Below are 19,064 nucleotides of genomic sequence, written 5' to 3'. Positions count from 1 at the left end.
GGTTACTTGAACCAGAGAAACATTTACTTTCAAATTGTAATTATAAAGCTATTCAGATTTTTACCTGTTTTCGATGTTCGGTTCTCCCTCTAGCAATGGAGGAAGGCAGACATCGTGGTATTGACCCATCAGCCAGACTTTGTAAAGTTTGCCAAATGAATGTTATTGAAGATGAGTGTCATTTCTTTTGGAATGTCCAGCATACAACAATTTGAGGATTCTATATTTGCCTAACTTTTCATTTGTAGAACCAAATTTCAACAAGTTTGTGCAGCTTATGAGTTCCAGCCGTTCTAATGTGATTATTAATCTCTGTTATTTTGTACAAAAAGCTTTCAAATTCAGAACAAATCTGTTGCAGCAAGAAACATAATAATACTTTTATATTGTTTGTATCCAATTATGTGTATTTACATTGTAACTCTGAGTTTATTTCGTGTATTGCTACCTGTACCTTTTATACCTGTCATTTACTTACAGACTATTATATTTTCTGTAACTCCTTTGCATATGGGCCGGAGGCCTAGAAACGCAAATAAACGTGCACTGAAAACGTGCACTGACTTTGACTTTGGCACAGATAAGGAAATCTTCGTTGATTTTTGCCAAAAATCCCAGCTCGTTGTCCACTGTCGCCATGACGAATGTAATGTGTTTATGTGAACCTCTGTTGTGTGTACCTTGACCTCACGTATTACCCATGACGTATAATTTCTGACCTGGATTCGGATTTGAATGCCTGGCTCTGTCTGATTGACACAGCCATCTACAAAAACAAATATGAACTAAAAATGCTAACGTGTTTCGGTATATTGCAATTGTCTGTAAGTTGACGCTCTTCATTTCTTCCATCAGCAGTTTCAATTTTAACGCAAACTCGATGTAGTGTTTTAAACCTCCAGTTGGTCCTTTGTTGTTTCCGTCTGTGTTTCAATTTTGTATCTATGTCGCTACCTTGTGTGTTTTTAAGCATTTAAATGTGTAATAGCGTCCCTTTTTATAGAATGCTTTTGCTAGTTGTACAATTTTAATTTATATGATGAGCCTGAAGGCAAATTTCTATATTAATTGTGGATAATAAAGTAATTGAATTGAATTGAATTGAATTCTCTGGCATCAGATATGAACTCGCATCCTAATTACAATTTTTATAATATACATCATGAGCAATATTCATCATGTATAGCTTCAAATTTCAAAAACAATGTGAAATATACCAGTGAGCAATCATCCGTAATGAAAATGCTAAATTTCTTTCACTGTTTTTATGTCACTTATGCTTTTTTATTGAATTATTACTTTATGAGGCAAGATTAATTACCTTTGGTTGACTCCTGCAGGTTTTATATCTCTCCAAATTGTGAAAATTCTTAAATATGCAAATTATGCAAATTACAAACTAGCCGACTTGAAGATGTAAAATTCGCTCCACTGATACAGTGATAATTAGGGGTAATTACACGAAGTTGGGCGATACCACGTCGTGTTCGAATGATGTGTCCGCATTTTGACAAGTTGCGCAACTCGTCAAAGTGCGGACACATCACTCGAATACGACGCGGTATCGCCCAAACTTCGTGTAATAACCCCTTTTTTTACACCTCACTCATTCAGTGTGCACTGCCATTGGTTAAACACGACTCACGTGACATGTAAAAGAACGTGATGATGCCCTCTGCGATGTGATGATGCCCTCTGCGAACTTGATGATGCCCTCTGCATTTGATATTACATGGATGACGTCATTTTACTTACTGCGCATCCTTTCTGCGCAAAACAAATTGTCGTTCGCTTGTTGTACTTTGCAGTTGGCAACTTATGGCTGCGAAACGTCATGCAGAGCTGTCACCGGCACAGTTAGACGATATTTTGATGCAAGTAAACAGCAAACGAAGGAAACAAGGAATGCAATTTCTGTGTTCAGCGACTATGCAAGCAACAAATTTGGATACGCCACCGAGGAGATCGGCAAACTTTAGCGGCAAACCTAGACTCGGCACTGACATTTTACGCTGAGGTCCGGACTCAGAAGGCGAACTGTACTCGACGAAGTCTTTGTGTTTTTGTTTCTTTGCATGTTTGCTTGTTCGGTGTAATAAAAATAATAACACATGAGAGCTTGGGCAATATCACGATTATTGCCTGCCCAAGGGATGGTGGTCATGATCGAAATACTGATGATGCCCGAGCCGTATACATGCATGCTTTGGTTACGACTGTTTTCCTACGGACGCTCCGAATTAGTGACGAAATCAACTGAAATCGACCTTGCTTGCTCCTGGCCGCACTTATAAAAAGTTGGTTGCTAAGGAGTGATGACAACCGTATCACTTCTTGATATTATTCCGCCATTGGCCCATTCCACTTCAAAGGAGGTTTATGGAATACTTTTAAAGCGAACATGTGTTTTCACAATTTGAAGAAAATCTATGTTCAGTTTAAGATGACGTGGATGTAAAACATAGGCTGGAGTGTGTAAAATGGGTGTGTTTTCGTGTTTTGATACATAACCTCATCCCTGCGTGAATATTATGAGGCCGCCAAAACGGGTCAAAATACTCGCGCCACGCCAGTGTTCGATTTCAAACTCGATCGAGTATGAACAGCTGAGAGCATAGAGCAAGCAGCTCTGCAACATTTATGCACAGTGGATATAATACCCGTACCAGTCAGTTTATCTCGAAGAATTATACACGTTCCAAGAGGTCAAATATGCCGAATTTACCATCTTAGAAAGGAATTTGTGAGCGGATTAGGGAAAACATCAAGTGAGTACACTGTTAGCTCTGCATGGCAGGGCTGTGTGTTACCGGCGTTACACGGCCTCCCACCACAGCCCTGCAGACTGATATAGAAAGAACCGCTGGTCCACCTGCAGAAAACACGGCGGGCAGTTTATCCGCCGAAAACAGCCGATTTTGAATCCAAAACTTGCATTGATCTTCGTTTCGAGCACACCCACCTCGCCTGGGTACACGATGTGCCCAGCCGCGCTTGTAAACTCACGCAAAGCCTAATTTTCACTCTCTATGCGAGGGAAGCATTCGTAACCGCCGCCATTGTTATTGTCATTCAACCCATGAGCACTCGGGCGAAAACCAGCCTTGCTAACAAAAGAGCATCGCGCGATATAGAGCTTCTAAAGTCGACGTTCTGAGAGGAGTGGAACAAGAGAAAATTGTGAAATATATAAAATGCTGAAGAGAAAAAAAGAAAATTATTTTGTCAACAGAAAATAATCATCGTAGATTGTACATAGCTGAGTGGTGGTTAGAAATGATATTTATTACAGTGTGCAACATCGCGATGCTCTTTGTTAGCAAGGCTGGTTTTCGCCCGAGTGCTCATGGGTTGAATGACAATAACAATGACGGCGGTTACGAATGCTTCCCTCGCATAGAGAGTGAAAATTAGGCTTTGCGTGAGTTTACAAGCGCGGCTGGGCACATCGTGTACCCAGGCGAGGTGGGTGTGCTCGAAAACGAAGATCAATGCAAGTTTTGGATTCAAAATCGGCTGTTTTCGGCGGATAAACTGCCCGCCGTGTTTCTGCAGGTGGACCAGCGGTTCTTTCTATATCAGTCTGCAGGGCTGTGGTGGGAGGCCGTGTAACGCCGGTAACACACAGCCCTGCCATGCAGAGCTAGTACACTGTAAGCTGTAGCGTCGTAACTCGTTCGTGACTTAGTTGCTGTACGAATAAAACATTTCAAAGATACTTCCGTCGTCTGCTCGTATACTTTCGTCTCGGGCTTGCCGAAATAGAAGTAAACTTTGACTAAAGTTTGACTTTCCCTAGATCTTACAGTTCATCTGAAACACGCACCCTACCGCTGCCACCAGACACGATCATAATCTGTGAATCTCACTGACAGGTACAAATAGGAAATATAATAATAATAATAATAATAATAATAATAATAATAATAATAATTTTTATTTTGCTATACCGTAAATTCATAAAATGCTCTAAACGGTTCACAAATGTAAAAACAAAACATAAACAAACCCTTGACACTATAAACAGGCACAGGAAAAGTTTTAAAATCTTAAAAAGACAATTAATTAAAAGCTTTGCGGAAAAGATGCGTTTTTAGACGTTTCTTAAAACAATCGATGGTATTGCACATTCTAATATCAGCCGGTAAATCGTTCCATAAACGCGGAGCGACATGGCTGAAGGCCCGTTTGTATATGAATGAAGACCTCGTAAACGGAACCTCAAGCAAGCCCGAATCTGAAGAACGTAGACGGCGCGTATTACTCTTGGGTGTTAAAAGGTCGATAACATAGATAGGCGCAAGACCATGAAGTGCCTTAAAAACCAGTAATAAGACTTTGAATTCAATTCTACGCTCGATTGGGAGCCAGTGAAGTGATCTTAAAACTGGAGATATGTGATCATACTTGCGGCAGCCAGACAATAGCAGGCGAGCCGCGCTATTTTGAACTAGCTGTAATTTCCGTAGAAAACATAAGGGAAGCCCAAGAAACAATACATTGCAATAGTCCAACTTAGAAAAAAATAGCGTCAATGACACTGTGGCTCCCATCCTGGACTATTTAGTGTTTGTTCTCTGGTCAGATATTTGAACATGTGTGAAGGGATAAAGTGCATGAAGTGAAAATACTTAAATGTAATGTACTGGAGACAGTGAAATATGTTTCATGTAATTATTCATAATATAAAATGGAAAAAAATACAGAATTAGATATATCGAATACTGTGATACAACCATTAACTCAACAAGTCATTTACAATGACATAGTCCCCACTTGTAATAGGAGTATTAGTCTTGATGGGGCAGGAAAATGTGGTCATTAAGAAGTATCACTGGAGTGTATATGTTGAGATCTATGGGCACATAGGTCTATGTCGTTGTTCCCAATTTGAAACACATGAGGCATGTCTAAGTTATGGTTCTAAATCGGGAAAAAAGATCAGACCTCTAGAAGTATTGGCCAGCCAAGAAATACATATGCACATTATAAATGAGGTACAAGATGTGAAATCTTAAGGTCTAAGATCCTATCAAAATTGGAGGGTATAGAACTTGTGGTTACTGAAATATGCATATATATGTATAATCAAGGTCAAAGGTCATCGCGGTCACATGACATTTTGAAAAAAAAAAACCATATTGCTAATTAATCCCTATATGCCAAAAAATCAGATCTCTAGCTCTATTCGCTTGCCCAGAATTAGATGTGTACACAATTAATGAGGTAAAGCGTGTGTTGTCATAAGGTCTCCCATCCTACTGCACTTGTGGTTACTTATTTATTGACATAAACATATATTTTAGGTAAAAGGTCATCGAGGTCACATGGCACTTGGTCAAAAAATTTCTCTCCTATGTTATCCCTATATACCAAAAATCAGACATCCAGCTCTATTGGCTCGCTCAGAATGAGATATGCGCATAATTATTGAGGTACAGTATGTGGCGTCATAAGGTGTCCAATCATACAACATGAAGGGTGTAGCACTTGTGGTTACCGAGTTATGGAAAAATATGTATATTTGAGGTCAAAGGTCACCGAGGTCACGTGACATTTTGCCAAAAAATTGTTTGCTAAGTTATCCCTATATACCAAAAATCAGACCACTAGCCATATTGGCTCGCTCAAAATTAGACATGCGCATAATTAATGAGGTACAATATGTGGCGTCATAAGCTGTCCCATCATACCATACATGAAGGGTGTAGCACTTGTGGTTACTGAGTTATGGACAAATATGTATATTTGAGGTCAAAGGTCACCAAGGTCACGTGACATTTTGTCAAAAAAATTGTATTGCTAAGTTATCCCTATATACCAAAAATCAGACCTCTAGCTCAATTGGCTCGCTCAAAATTAGATATGCGCATAATTAATGAGGTACAATATGTGGCGTCATAAGGTGTCCCATCATACCATACATGAAGGCTGTAGCACTTGTGGTTACTGAGTTATGGACAAATATGTATATTTGAGGTCAAAGGTCACGGAGGTCACGTGACATTTTGTCAAAAAAATTGTATTGCTAAGTTATCCCTATATACCAAAAATCAGACCTCTAGCTCAATTGGCTCGCTCAAAATTAGATATGCGCATAATTAATGAGGTACAATATGTGGCGTCATAAGGTGTCCCATCATACCATACATGAAGGCTGTAGCACTTGTGGTTACTGAGTTATGGACAAATATGTATATTTGAGGTCAAAGGTCACCGAGGTCACGTGACATTTTGTCAAAAAAATTGTTTGCTAAGTTATCCCTATATACCAAAAATCAGACCTCTAGCTCTATTGGCTCGCTCAAAATTAGATATGTGCATAATTAATTGGGTACAATATGTGGCGTCATAAGGTGTCCCATCATACCATATATGAAGGGTGGTAGCACTTGTGGTTACTGAGTTATGGACAAATATGTATATTTGAGAGCAAAGGTCACCGAGGTCACATGACATTTTGTCAAAATATCCGAGATATCTGCGTGAACGGATGGACTCACGGATGGACGAACAGACGGACATGACCCAATCTATAAGCCCACTGGACTTCATCCGCTGGGACTAAAAATTGTGTCACTGCATCCTTTTTGCAATATGAATACGATGAGAAACTAAATTTTTATTTTTCGTGGCCTTATACATGGGAGTCTATGGAGATCTGCCTTATACATGGGAGTCTATGGACGTGTTAATTAAAAATATGCAAATTTCACCACGATTTGCCCAAATTTGGGAAAGGTCACTCCTATGCACTTCCATACCAAGTTTCAAATCAATCGGACTTGTGGTTTCAGAGCAGGAGATTTTTTGACCAAAAATGGAGAAAATTACAAAAAAATTCATGAAAAATAGCAAGTCCAAGATACTGACCCAAGATGTGCACAATCATTTCATGTCAGCCCAAAGTACTTACATGCTAATTTTTCATGTAATCTGCTCAGTGGTTATTGAGTTTTTTCAAATTGACTGTTTTTACATTTTTTCACTTAATTTGCATATTTTTTGGCAATGACAACTTCATTTGAACAAAATCTCATCTACAGCCCATCATCCATGTACACACCAAATATCAAGATGAAATGTACAGCGGTTTTGGAGTTTTTGATGTTGACGGACAGACATACAGACATACAGACATACAGACACACAGACATACAGACATACAGACATACATACATACATACAGACATTTCCCTAGCCTATAAGAATAGCTTCCATTGCCATATATACATATGGCTATGGGAGCTAAAAATGAAAGCATTAATGAGCCTTTCAAGTGACAAACGTGGGAGAAATTTACAGATGCGAGCTATATTCCGTAAATGGAAGTATACACTCTTTCATGTGGATGTCACATGCCGCTCCATCGTCTATCGAGTAGAACACCAAAATTTTTGTCTACCGGCGCTGGGTTCACGAGGGAGCAGCCGATTGCAACATCCAGAGGTCCGAGACGGGAGAGGGAATGCCTCGCCAAAGCAGATGACCTCCGTCTTACTGTCATTCATCTTCAAACGGTGACTCAACATCCAATACTGCACACCCCTGATACAATCAGAAACCTGAGCAATGGCGGGTGTAGAGTCATCAACCTCAAACGAGATGTAAATCCCCGTATCATCCGCATACAATTGATGTGAAACACCGCGATCAGTGAGCAATTCAGCTAATGATGATGTGTATAATGTAAATAAAATGGGACCGAGTACACTTCCCTGGGAACCCCACATTCCAATTTTTTGGTGGCAGACACAGCACCATTGAGAATTACACATTGATCACGGTCCGAGAGATAGGAAGAAAACCATGATAGCACATTTCCAGTAATGCCAATTGAACGAAGTTTGTGTAACAAAAGATCATGACTAACAGTATCGAAGGCTGCCGATAAATCAAGCATGACAAGCAAAACAACTTTCTGTTGACCAATAGCACAAGCGATATCATTATGTAAGCGGAGTAGAGCGGTCTCAGTACTATGATATATTCTGTACGCAGATTGACGAGGTACATGTAATTGTTGACATTAAGATGGCTCTGTAATCGGGCCGCTACGACTTTCTCTGTAATCTTTGATATAAATGATAATTTGACACCGGTCGATAATTGTTTAAAACATCCTGGTCCAATGATGCTTTCTTCAGAATTGGAGTGACCATTGCCAGTTTCAGACGATCAGGAAATTTCCCTGTCGACAACGAAAGATTGATAATTTTGAGAAAAACAGGGAGCAGTGAAGAAATACAGGCTTTGACCAATTTAGTTTGCAATGGATCCAAAAACTCGACTTGTTTGGGCAGTTCATCACAATGCGACGCACCTCATCAGCCGTAGCAGGTTCAAAGTCGCCCATTTAATGTCCAGATCAAAGCCATAGCTCTCGGAGACAGTAATAACGTTAGTGTCAATAGCCGGGAATCCAAGCTGAATTTTCTTGATTTTATCCGAGAAGAATTTGGCAAAAGCCTCAACCTTCTCAGAAGGTTATGTGCACCTTCAACCTTATCTGTCGCGAGTATTTTCAGTGCGGTTGGATATTTGTGGCTCATTTTAATGGCTGCAAACGATGTAATTCACCACCTAGATACTTAAGCTCATCGACAGGAAACTTCTCGTAAAGCGGTTCTATCATGATTCATTGATTCATTGTAGAGCGGCATCTTAATCTTCAGCAGCGTAGACGACATGAAAACACTGCACAATATGGGACCGGCCGTGAACGATGACAGGTGTCAGCAAATGGTACAAATTTTCAATCCATTTGTATGTATGTTTTTGGTACAACTGTACTTGTTCCTGTAAAGTGCAATGCCCATGAACGGACTGCAAACAACGAAACTTTGACAATAATCATAATGACGTTTCGGATTGTTATTTGTCTTATTCGCTCAGCTGCTTTATATGTACATATATATACCAACGAAGGTTATGCGTACGCGTAGCTGTAAGTAGTTCGGTTACAGTGAAAATATAATCGTATTTTAATATGTTAAAATACGGGCTCATATCAGTACCGTTCAGACAATAGGAGAATGGCAATACAGGCATAGCATGTATGATAATGTCTCATATACATACTAACTATGCAAGTTTCCTAAACTTTGGCCAAGTCATTCAACTTATTATCTCAGAGCTTGATAAAGGTAATTCAATATGCAAATTAGCGATTTTCTAACATAAATGTAATAAAATGTCTTCAAGTTCACTACTGTACATATAATCAACACAGCAAATTTTATCCTTTCATAATGTCGTTCCAGTCTTACATCCCTACTCTGTAAAGGCCATTAAATATGCAAATTACTAAGTAGGTGATATAAAATATGCTGGAAGACATTAATCTCATCCGAAAGTTTGTATTCATCATAAAAGCCACCACCATCAAGAAATAATCATTTCCCGCCATTCTCAAACAGAACCAAGGTACCAGATTTGATTCCCATCTGATGATGATAAGCCATTCTAGAATATCTTGTCGATAGACAGACACACAAATAGACACAGATAGACAGACAGGCTTTGGTACAACATTAGCTCACGTGTGTGAATACGCAAGCTAATAACAAGGGTTTATATATCTTCTTATTTACTGAAAATGGCATTAATGAAGTTCAATTTTGAGGTAGTTAAGAACTTTTCATATGTGAATGACCATAAAACCGATTCTGTGTTTTTTACACTATTGTGTGTAATGGATATTTGCTTTGTGTATTGGGAAACTGACGGGGCAAGAAATATATTTAAGTAATGTCGTAATGCATTTTAGTTGAGGTAAGTACTTGCATGATTTTCAATAAGATTGCTGTAAAAATACTGCACATTTGAGTAGATCATGCAATGTTGTATGTATGTATGTATGTATGTATGTATGTATGTATGTATGTATGTATGTATGTATGTATGTATGTATTGTATGTATGTATGTATGTATGTATGTATGTATGTATGTATGTATGTATGTATGTATGTATGTATGTATGTATGTATGTATGTATGTATGTATGTGTGTGTATGTGTGTATGTGTGTGTGTGTGTATGTATGTATGTATGTATGTATGTATGTATGTATGTATGTATGTATGTATGTATGTATGTATTTATGTATGTATGTATGTATGTATGTATGTATGAATGTAAGTAATGTTTAATGTAATGTGTAATGTAATGTATGTAATGTAATGTAATGTTATGTTATGTTATGTACGTATCTGTGGATGTCTCTAGGTAATGCACCTAATCTCGTTGACTTCTAGGAGCAGAATAAAAGTAAGAAGAACTGTGGGAAACAAAAGATTGAGTAAATAAGAAAATGCTTGAATACATTTTTATTGAGACCAAGCCGCTAAAATGAATCAAAACACGATTGGAACTAAATTGGGATAATTGGATGGTGAAGTAATGTGCGTTTAATCTGCAAATCTAAGCTCATCTTCTTTCTTTTAAGTAATATACTTGTTTTATGACTAATTTATAATATTGCAACACTCGGCTATAAGGCACCAAACATTTTTGAGAAACTTGGAAAATGAATATTCAATTATTCCAAATTAGTTCAAATCGTGTCAGAGGATTTTTCTTTTTTCAGACACGCCACAGAACAGCCTCTGACACCATAAACCTTAAACTGCACAAACGAAGTAAACCAATAGTATACACAAATTAATTGAAAACAACATATTTAGCGACTTTGAAGTTCAAAATAGACATTCTTTATAGTATGTTAACTGTGTGAGCCATATATTACTTTCTTTTGTCACATAAAACAAGAAACTGAAATCTTCGTTTCAGACGGGTGTATAATATGAGTACACATAGTGTGTACACAGAAGACGAAGATACTAAGTCCTTAACGTCGAAATATAGGATTACGTACTATTTGTATATATTATCCTGGTAAATATAGACCTTGTAAAGACAATAGTCGAAATTTATAATAATTCTCTTTCGTCGTTTTTGTAGACAATCACATTTGTTCTTCTTTTAAGTGAGATATATTAAAATCCAAGTATTCATCTTGCTAACATAATGTGTTGTGCACAATATGCAGCGGTACGATTGACGATTAAAATCTAATACGAACTGAAGATTCCGACAAAAAAATTTTGTATCACACACATAGAAGCTTGTTTAAAAGTTTTACGTAACGTATTTAGATATATAGAGTAGAATAAAAGTGGTGGAAAATACACTATGAAGTTACAACTAATGGAACGCTGGAACGAATGCAAACATTAGGGTAGAATGCACTCCGGGTCAGGTTTGACTCTCAAACTTTGCGAGGCGTTTTTGGTCTGCCACTTACGGGGACTTTCAAGGCTTTGAAGCTAAAACAATACTCACCTACTGGTTTTTGTTTTAAAATCCAATATTGCAAGAACTCTCAATAGAGTTAATACAAGGATGACTTAAATTTTAAGCTGCGTGAAATACTGGATCATTTCTTTCTCTAGTGCCAAAGTTTGCATTGTGATACTTGATTTTTATATATTTTTACTCAGAAATGAAATGGCTTAAAGTTTTCTCACAAAATGCTTCAATAAAAGTTTAAGGTCTTTAATTTCGAGGCGAGTAATACCTAAGCTATTCATTTCAACCGCTTAAAGATTGCTTCGCCTGAAATGCGAATAGAATTTTAACCTCATTTTTTTTTCAAAATAGATATGCCCAGTTGCCAAACAGATTAGTGCACTGCTGAAAGAAATGTTTTGTGTCTCTGAGATTGATGTTCACTACACTAACTCGATACTTTTGATTTCTGAGTAAAAGTCGATAACAGCCCACAATGGTTCTACAGTTGGTATGTTCTTAATTGCGACTCCTTTGTCGACGTCGTTGATGGTATACCTCAACTCTCCCTCTTGCGTCACCCAGAACACTAGGATATTACACGTCTTTCTATTGGCGCTCGGGAGACACTGCAGCCAATAGCCGTCGTTTTCGTTGAGGATAGGGATCGCGCGTGGTGGCAGCTTGGACAAAAACAGAGCATTTGGATCGTTTGAGGTAAATCCGAATGTTATGTCGGCGTGGGATCGCCTCAGAAACGAGATTTTTTGATTGAATTTTACCTTCACTTTCTCGCAACAGTCAACCGGTCTGTTGCCGAAAACAATATTGTTTCCAAGGCAACTGCTGTGAGCAGATGTCCTCTCCAATGATAATGTTACATTGGTTCCGTGAAGTCTGTGAAACTCTAGAGGTTCGATGGCAATGGCCCCCTTCTCTTTTGATGGAGAGGTATCATCATCATCATCATCATCATCGTCGTCGTCGTCAGGTCTGTCATCTGATTCGCTATCTGATCCAAGACTCTTCATATGGAATGCATGTACCCGATAGACAGCGGGTAATGACTTTGTTCTGTTACCTATCTGCTTAGGCACTTCAGCTAAAACTGATTGGTTGGCTAATCCTGCAATTCCACCGATTTTTGAGACGTCTAAGTCAATCAGATCATTTGCCGGTATGAATTCGAATAAATCTCGCTTATTTGCTTTCGTTTTTGTTAGTGTCTTCATCAGTTGTAGCGACCGTAGCGTTATTCCTTTCTTAGCGGTCATCAGCTGCTCAGCGTCACCAAAGTCCGCAAGATTCTTGATGTAGTCGCGTGTACTCGTAAAGTTGTTAACTGTACGCTGAAGTTCCTTCACGTGTCCCTGCAAATCTGCCTTCCTCGACATATACTCAGATTTTAGCTCCTCTGATAATCGTGTTCCGATTTCTCGTACCTGTTGAACGATTCCGTCGACATGGCAATTCAACTTTATCTCCTCGAATTCATACTTTCTATCCAGATGCTCCTGCCTTTCCGTAGCGTTGTCTAAACTCTCTTTCGCTTCGCCCTCTTTCTCGGCCATCTCGGCCAGCAGCTTTTTCAGTTGGGCGACATATTCTGTGGCGGCGTCTTTCAAGTACCGGTGATGGTGCTTCGGTGCTCTGTGGTCGATGACCGTACACTCGAAACATATCGCCTCGTCGCATGAATCACAGTAATAAATCAACGGGTGAACTTTGTGCTTTGAACACTTCATAGGCAGTGACACAACACCGGGGCTACTGGACTTTGGAGCCATGTACTCATCCAACTTTAATAAGCAATGGGACTTGGTTGCCGACAACCTTCTGTGTGGAATTTCACAGGACGAGCACAAAAAAATTTCACACTGAACACACCTTACAGTACAATGCTCTAACCCGCACCCACCGCATAAAGTCGATTCCATATTATCTTCCCGCAATTGGAATTCTTCCACTAACTGATTGACGAAAAAGTTGTTTGGCAGCTTCTCCACCCCTCCATCTGGAACTGCGCAAGTACGACGGCATATCGGACAATCGAGTCGCCCGGTTTTCTCGACTAGATGGCCAAGGCATGACTCGCAGAAGAAGTGTAGACACGGCAAATTCTTAGCATTTACGTACCTCTCCGAGCAGATGCCACAAACTAGAAAGTTTTCGCCTATCTTCGCAAGAAAAGCTGATTCTTTGCGAGCTTCATCCATTTCTTTTTGTTGTGCTGACGTGGGACCTCGTTCTCGACCGGAGCAAAGTAGAGTGTTTATTTAGAATTAGAATCTTGTTTAATTTTGTAAAGAGTCTTATCGATGGAATCTTGGTGGTAGTAAACGTGCGCGTTCACGATGCCAATCACAATGGTTAATTTTGTATATTTTACCGTCCTCTCGTTTTGTTTAATGTAAATTTGGACCCTCTGTGTGGGATAACGTTTTTCACTTCATTAACACAGTTGCTCAGCACACCCCGTCGTCACAATTTCAAATTCAACGGATGATTATCCCAAAAGTTATCACACTCATACTTCAGCCAAATAGGTACAGAGCAGATAGCACATAAACTGAATATTGTTAAATTTCACAAGGAGGATACTGCCATGCGCCATTAGTTCTATGAACAGATGTTGTAGACAGCTGCATAATAGTAACCGTTGAAATGTAACAGGGACTTAAGTAAGGATAACTGTCGTATCTTACGATAAAAAACGTGTTTCCATTGACATGCCTCCAGAAAATTGGGTAGGGCCGCCGGTAACGGTTGCTTTATTTTATTTTTGACCAGTCAGTTTAACATCAGTATCTGTCAAAATCATTCTTTGCTTTCAAAGGTGCGGAAAACAAAATGGGGTCGGGGCGTTTTAAATACACCAAGTCGGGTTACAGAAATACCATTTCATTTGCCTTAGTAACAAAAGGTGGTATTCGGGAACTATTAATTATGTATAGGATTCAATTAGTTTCAAGGGATGCGGCATTTGTATCCTGGGTAAAATGTACCAAATTGTCTGGTCCAATCGTCTCTATGAATATTGGAAATGTACTTTATCTTTGTGATACCATGTATCTATAACAGTTACTTTTCTTGAAAAGCTAAATATATCACAACTAATGTTACCTTTGCAGTGTGTCACATAGAAGGAAGATCCGAGAAAAGACATTGAATCAAGACACCGTGAGAAGTTGTCTGACACCGTTGAATTACCACATTTTAAAACTGTCTTAACTGCTCTTCTTTATGTTACTTGATAGTTTACAGAATCATCAACCGTCACCGTAGCAATTGCATGAATGGCGCCAGTGATTTGCATCTACTAGTTATACAGAGAACACTTTTTGGTGTATAGTTGCTATGAGTGCGAAATACTGGAAAGTCGAACATCAGAAGTTAGGTGCTAGCCGTAGATAAATTCAGTAATTCTTGATCGCATTTGAAACCACAATCTACGATATCTAGTCATCTAGGGAAGACATGAGCGATCTGAACCGCTCATCAAAATCCGCAATATTGCAGCAGAGGCGATCTTTATTCTGCGATACAAAGAACATACTTAGCACTACAATCGTATTCCGAATCAAACAAAACAGTCAAGCTCCTTGACCAGTCACAGGCTCTTCCATGAAGCTGCCTCCGCCCGCTTTTTGTAGAATCCAACAAAACGAAAATTGTACGCCTACCAAATTAATACGATGCCTTCATTATCGCATACCTCTGTCGCAGTGACATGTGTAAATACAAGCGTCTGATATGGAGTCAAAAGTGTGATCCCGGCAAACAAGCAGATCATGTTTTGTGTAGCTCTCTGGTCACCCTCAAGGACCTTTAATGAATCGCCTTTGATGAAGGCAAGCTGACTTGACATTCGTCGTACTATAGCTCTCGTTCACTGCAGAGGTATATACATATATTATACTTGCATACAATATATACATTTAATGTACTTGTGTCAAAGTTCCAATTACTTCAAACATGCTCAGTCCAGTATATTTATTACCAAATCGATGTATCGATATCGTTACATTACTTTAAAAAAGGAGAATCATGGGATACTGTACACAATAAGAACAAACTGCAAAGGACTGGGAACATTGAGCAACACAGTCAAATATAAGCCAGTATGTTACCATAAACATATAGACAATTTTCTACTTGTCTCTTCTTGAAGACGGCACTTTAGCACCGGCAAAAAGATTCAAAACTTCAGTCAATCACAGCTCTTGCATTACATAAGTCTAAGTCTAAAATATGAGCGTAAGACGGCAAGAAGTGAAAACATTCATGGTAACATGCCTGCTAATTTTTGAGTAGCGGTTATTTTGAAAGCGAAATATGCAAAATAACTAAATATTTTCACAGTGCAACATGTGTAGTGCCCATGGAGTGGCCATGTTATATCCAGTATTGATTATCAAGAAAATACATGTGTTGGCAAAATACTTGGTGTTTGTTTCTCCATTTAACGTCCGATGATCCGACTCCCGACGACACAAGTATTTATTTACAATGGTTTGGCTTTCAATTTATGAACATGTGGAAATAGCCAGGGTGTTACGCATATCCTGCATGAAGCGCAACAATTATATATTACTCATTACATTCAAAATCTCCGAGGAACATTGTCAGGGTGTTCTAATTTGATGAGAACGACCCATTATCAAGAAAATATTCATGTATATTGAATGGTGTACGCCATATCAAAACTTTTTGCCAAGAAATCGCAGGAACATCAGTTTTGTTGTTTATAAGCAAGAGTATTGTGAAAATAATTATATCTTTATTAAGAGAGTATTTAGGGCCACTTCATAACAACTTGATACATTCAATCCGTGAGTAGAAATCAACGATGGCCCATACTGGTTCCTTGGAATCAACGATGACGTCATCACAGGAGACTTCTTTTTCGACACCATTGATGGAATACTTCATCTCTCCTGTACGCTTCACCCAGAACACCACAGTATTCTCAACTTTGCGGCGATCGTTTGGCAAACACGCCAGCCAGTAGCCAGCTTTGGTCTGTAACTCGGGGACGGCACACACGGGTAGTTCTGACGCAATGATTGAGTCCGGATTAGTTGTTGTGAAGCCGAAGAATATCTGCGCACGCGAGCGTCTGAACAGTGACTTATTATCTTTGAATTTAAACGCTATTTTCTCGCCTTCTCCGACCGATCTGTGACTGAAAACAATGTTATTACCAGTGTTTTTGCTCTGTGCAGATTGGCGGTCGGGTGACAATGTTACATTGGAACCATGGCAACCATGAAATTGGAAAGAGTTTCTGCGTCTAGGAGTGAGATCACTAACCACGGCCGAAATGTCTTCGGTTTCATTTCGCAGGTATACGTTCTGCAGACTTTTAGCCAGACTCTTTCGTCTAGTGTCCACATCGTTCACTTTCTCTACATTTAAATGTCCGCGAACACGTGCATGGTAATCGACTGGTAATGACCCGCGCTTGAAAAATCTTCTCCCCGCAGGATTTGCGACTTCAAAGGCGTTCTGTCCATCAACCGTTCCGAAGAGGCGTCCTACTTTGGAGCTATCTAGGTTAGCAAAGTCTCCAGATGCTACAAACTCCACAAAATCGACGTCTTTGGGATTTACAATCGTTTCTGTCCGCAAAAGTGCCTCACTCTGCAGTGTTATCGCTTTCTTAGCACTCATTAACTGTGTAACGCCACTGGAGTTCGATAATTTTGTGATGTAGTCACGTACGCCCTCCAAGTTTGATTTTACGAATTCAAGTTCTTTAACGCTTTTATCTAAGTCTTTCTTACGTGATTCATATGCTGATGTAATGTGACCTTCAAATAGTGTTCCTATGTCTTTCAATTGTTTTACTATTTCTCCAATATGGGTGTTAAGGATTCTCTTTTCTTGATCATACCTAACATTGAGGGCCTCTACGCTCCCGTTAATACGCTCCAAGCTCTCTCTTGCTTCATTTACCTTCAATTCGATCCTCCCGACTAGCCGCTCCAAATCTTTAATGAAGGTCGCGGCCGCGTCTTTAAGGTATCGGAACTTGTGTTCGGTTGCTCTGTGGTCGACCACGGTGCACTCGAGGCATATGGCCTCATCACACTTGTCGCAGTAGTAACTCAATGGCTGATTGTTGTGCTTGGGGCAGTTTTCGTGCCCTGGGGGCACCGTGGGTGAAGAATTGTTGGACTTTGATGCGTGGTATTCGACGAATGGTGTGAGATTATGAGACCTGGTTGCAGAAAGCCTTCGATGAGGACGTACACAGGCGGAGCACAGAAATATATCACACTCATTGCATCTCACTTCAACGCCAACCTTTTCACAACCGCCACATTTCGTCACTTGCTGACCCCCTTCCTCTCGTAGTTTGAAGATCTCAACCAATTCATTCACATAAAAGTTGTTCGGTAGCCCGGAAACACCCTCCGAGGGAACCTCGCAGGCACACCGACACAGCGGGCAAATCAGGCTGCCAATTTTCTTCACCAGACTGCTCAGACACGACTCACAGAAGCTGTGCAGACACGGTAGACTCTTAGCATTATCGTATCTTTCCGAGCAAACTGCACAAACTAGGAAATTTTCGTTGATCTGTGTCAAAAGTCCCACCTTATGCTCAGCAGTCGCCATTGTGAATTTAACGTGTTCATCTGTAATTTGATAGTGTGTACTTTGTCCCTAAGTCAGTCTGATAGCAATTCATATTCGATGACGTAGATGCAAATTAGTTTACCTGTTTCTGTTTGATTGACACATCCATTACCAACAGCTTTTATTTTTCATTCGAAAACAACCCCATTTTATTAAGAGAGATAGTGTGATAGTTTTAATTAATTTTCGTTGGTATATACTACACAGACTTTATTTCTCCGTAATATATTATTAATTGTTCAAGAAGAAAAAATGGACTCATATTTACAGTCATTGATAATGTTGTATCTATTTTCCTGTACAATCTTATCTGAAATTTCACAAGTATTCTTTTCCAAAAGACAAAAAATCTTTCGATAGTTATTAAATTTCTGAACTAAAATGCAAGTAGTTTTGAAACAAATCGTACGATAGCACCGATTTTTGGCACTCGTTGTCTTTTCTAAAATGCCCCCACGATTCATGAAGAAAAGATACAATACTTTGCAAGCGTGATGACTAAGTTGACAACTCTAATCAACAAAGATTCATGAGCAGGTTTATAACCTAATACAATGATGTAGAAATCTACAGATATTTAAATATCAAGTTTTAACAGCAAACAATTAACCTGCTGCCAGAATAGAGCAAGCCTTTTGCAATCAAGAAACATGTGTTCGTATGAATCAGTCGCATTGCAAATTTTACATTTCCCACCGGTTTCAATTTTCTACAGTAAAAGATTTAGGCCATTCGGAAGAATATTGTACATAATTTTATAATTAAACTCTGCAAACTTCCTCTCGTTCGTAAGCCCAATAGTTTGATGAATCCATATTTAATGCCATTGAGAACGCAAGCTGTTCATTATATTGTAGTTGGATTTCTTGTTTCAGTATGTTATATAGATCAAGAAATTTAGAATCAAGAATTTCATCTAACTTATTCTCGAGAATCTTCGGATCATTTTCAAGCTGATTGCGCTTTCTTTTTCTTTGTTCCGCAGAATTTTGTGCTGATGTAATGTGTGTTTCTTGTAGTAGACATAAGTCTACTTTTTGACGTTTGATCCAATGAAAGAAATTCGTTGACATTAATGGAGATTATATTCAAGAAATCCATAATGACAGATTAAATACCTCGCTGTGTTA

The 19,064-nt window shown here is 39.0% G+C and overlaps 1 protein-coding gene across 1 annotated transcript; it reads right to left on the bottom strand.

Annotated features, from left to right (window-relative positions):
- Positions 1-10,493: 10,493 nt before the first annotated feature.
- Positions 10,494-13,530, bottom strand: LOC139135967 (tripartite motif-containing protein 2-like). The gene has a single exon (XM_070703767.1). The coding sequence runs from the start codon at positions 13,503-13,505 to the stop codon at positions 11,733-11,735; it is 1,773 nt and encodes a 590-aa protein (XP_070559868.1). The 5' UTR covers positions 13,506-13,530; the 3' UTR covers positions 10,494-11,732.
- Between the last annotated feature and the right edge of the window lie 5,534 nt (positions 13,531-19,064).

This window comes from Ptychodera flava, chromosome 1 (assembly GCF_041260155.1).
Source record: "Ptychodera flava strain L36383 chromosome 1, AS_Pfla_20210202, whole genome shotgun sequence".
Classification (NCBI taxonomy): Eukaryota; Metazoa; Hemichordata; class Enteropneusta; family Ptychoderidae; genus Ptychodera; species Ptychodera flava.
Note: the sequence above shows the minus strand (reverse complement) of the source record. Positions and strands in the feature narration are given on the sequence as shown.

Coding starts and splice junctions, on each gene's coding strand:
- LOC139135967 (XM_070703767.1), bottom strand. CDS start 13,505: ATGGATGAAGCTCGCAAAGAATCAGCTTTTCTTGCGAAGATAGGCGAA.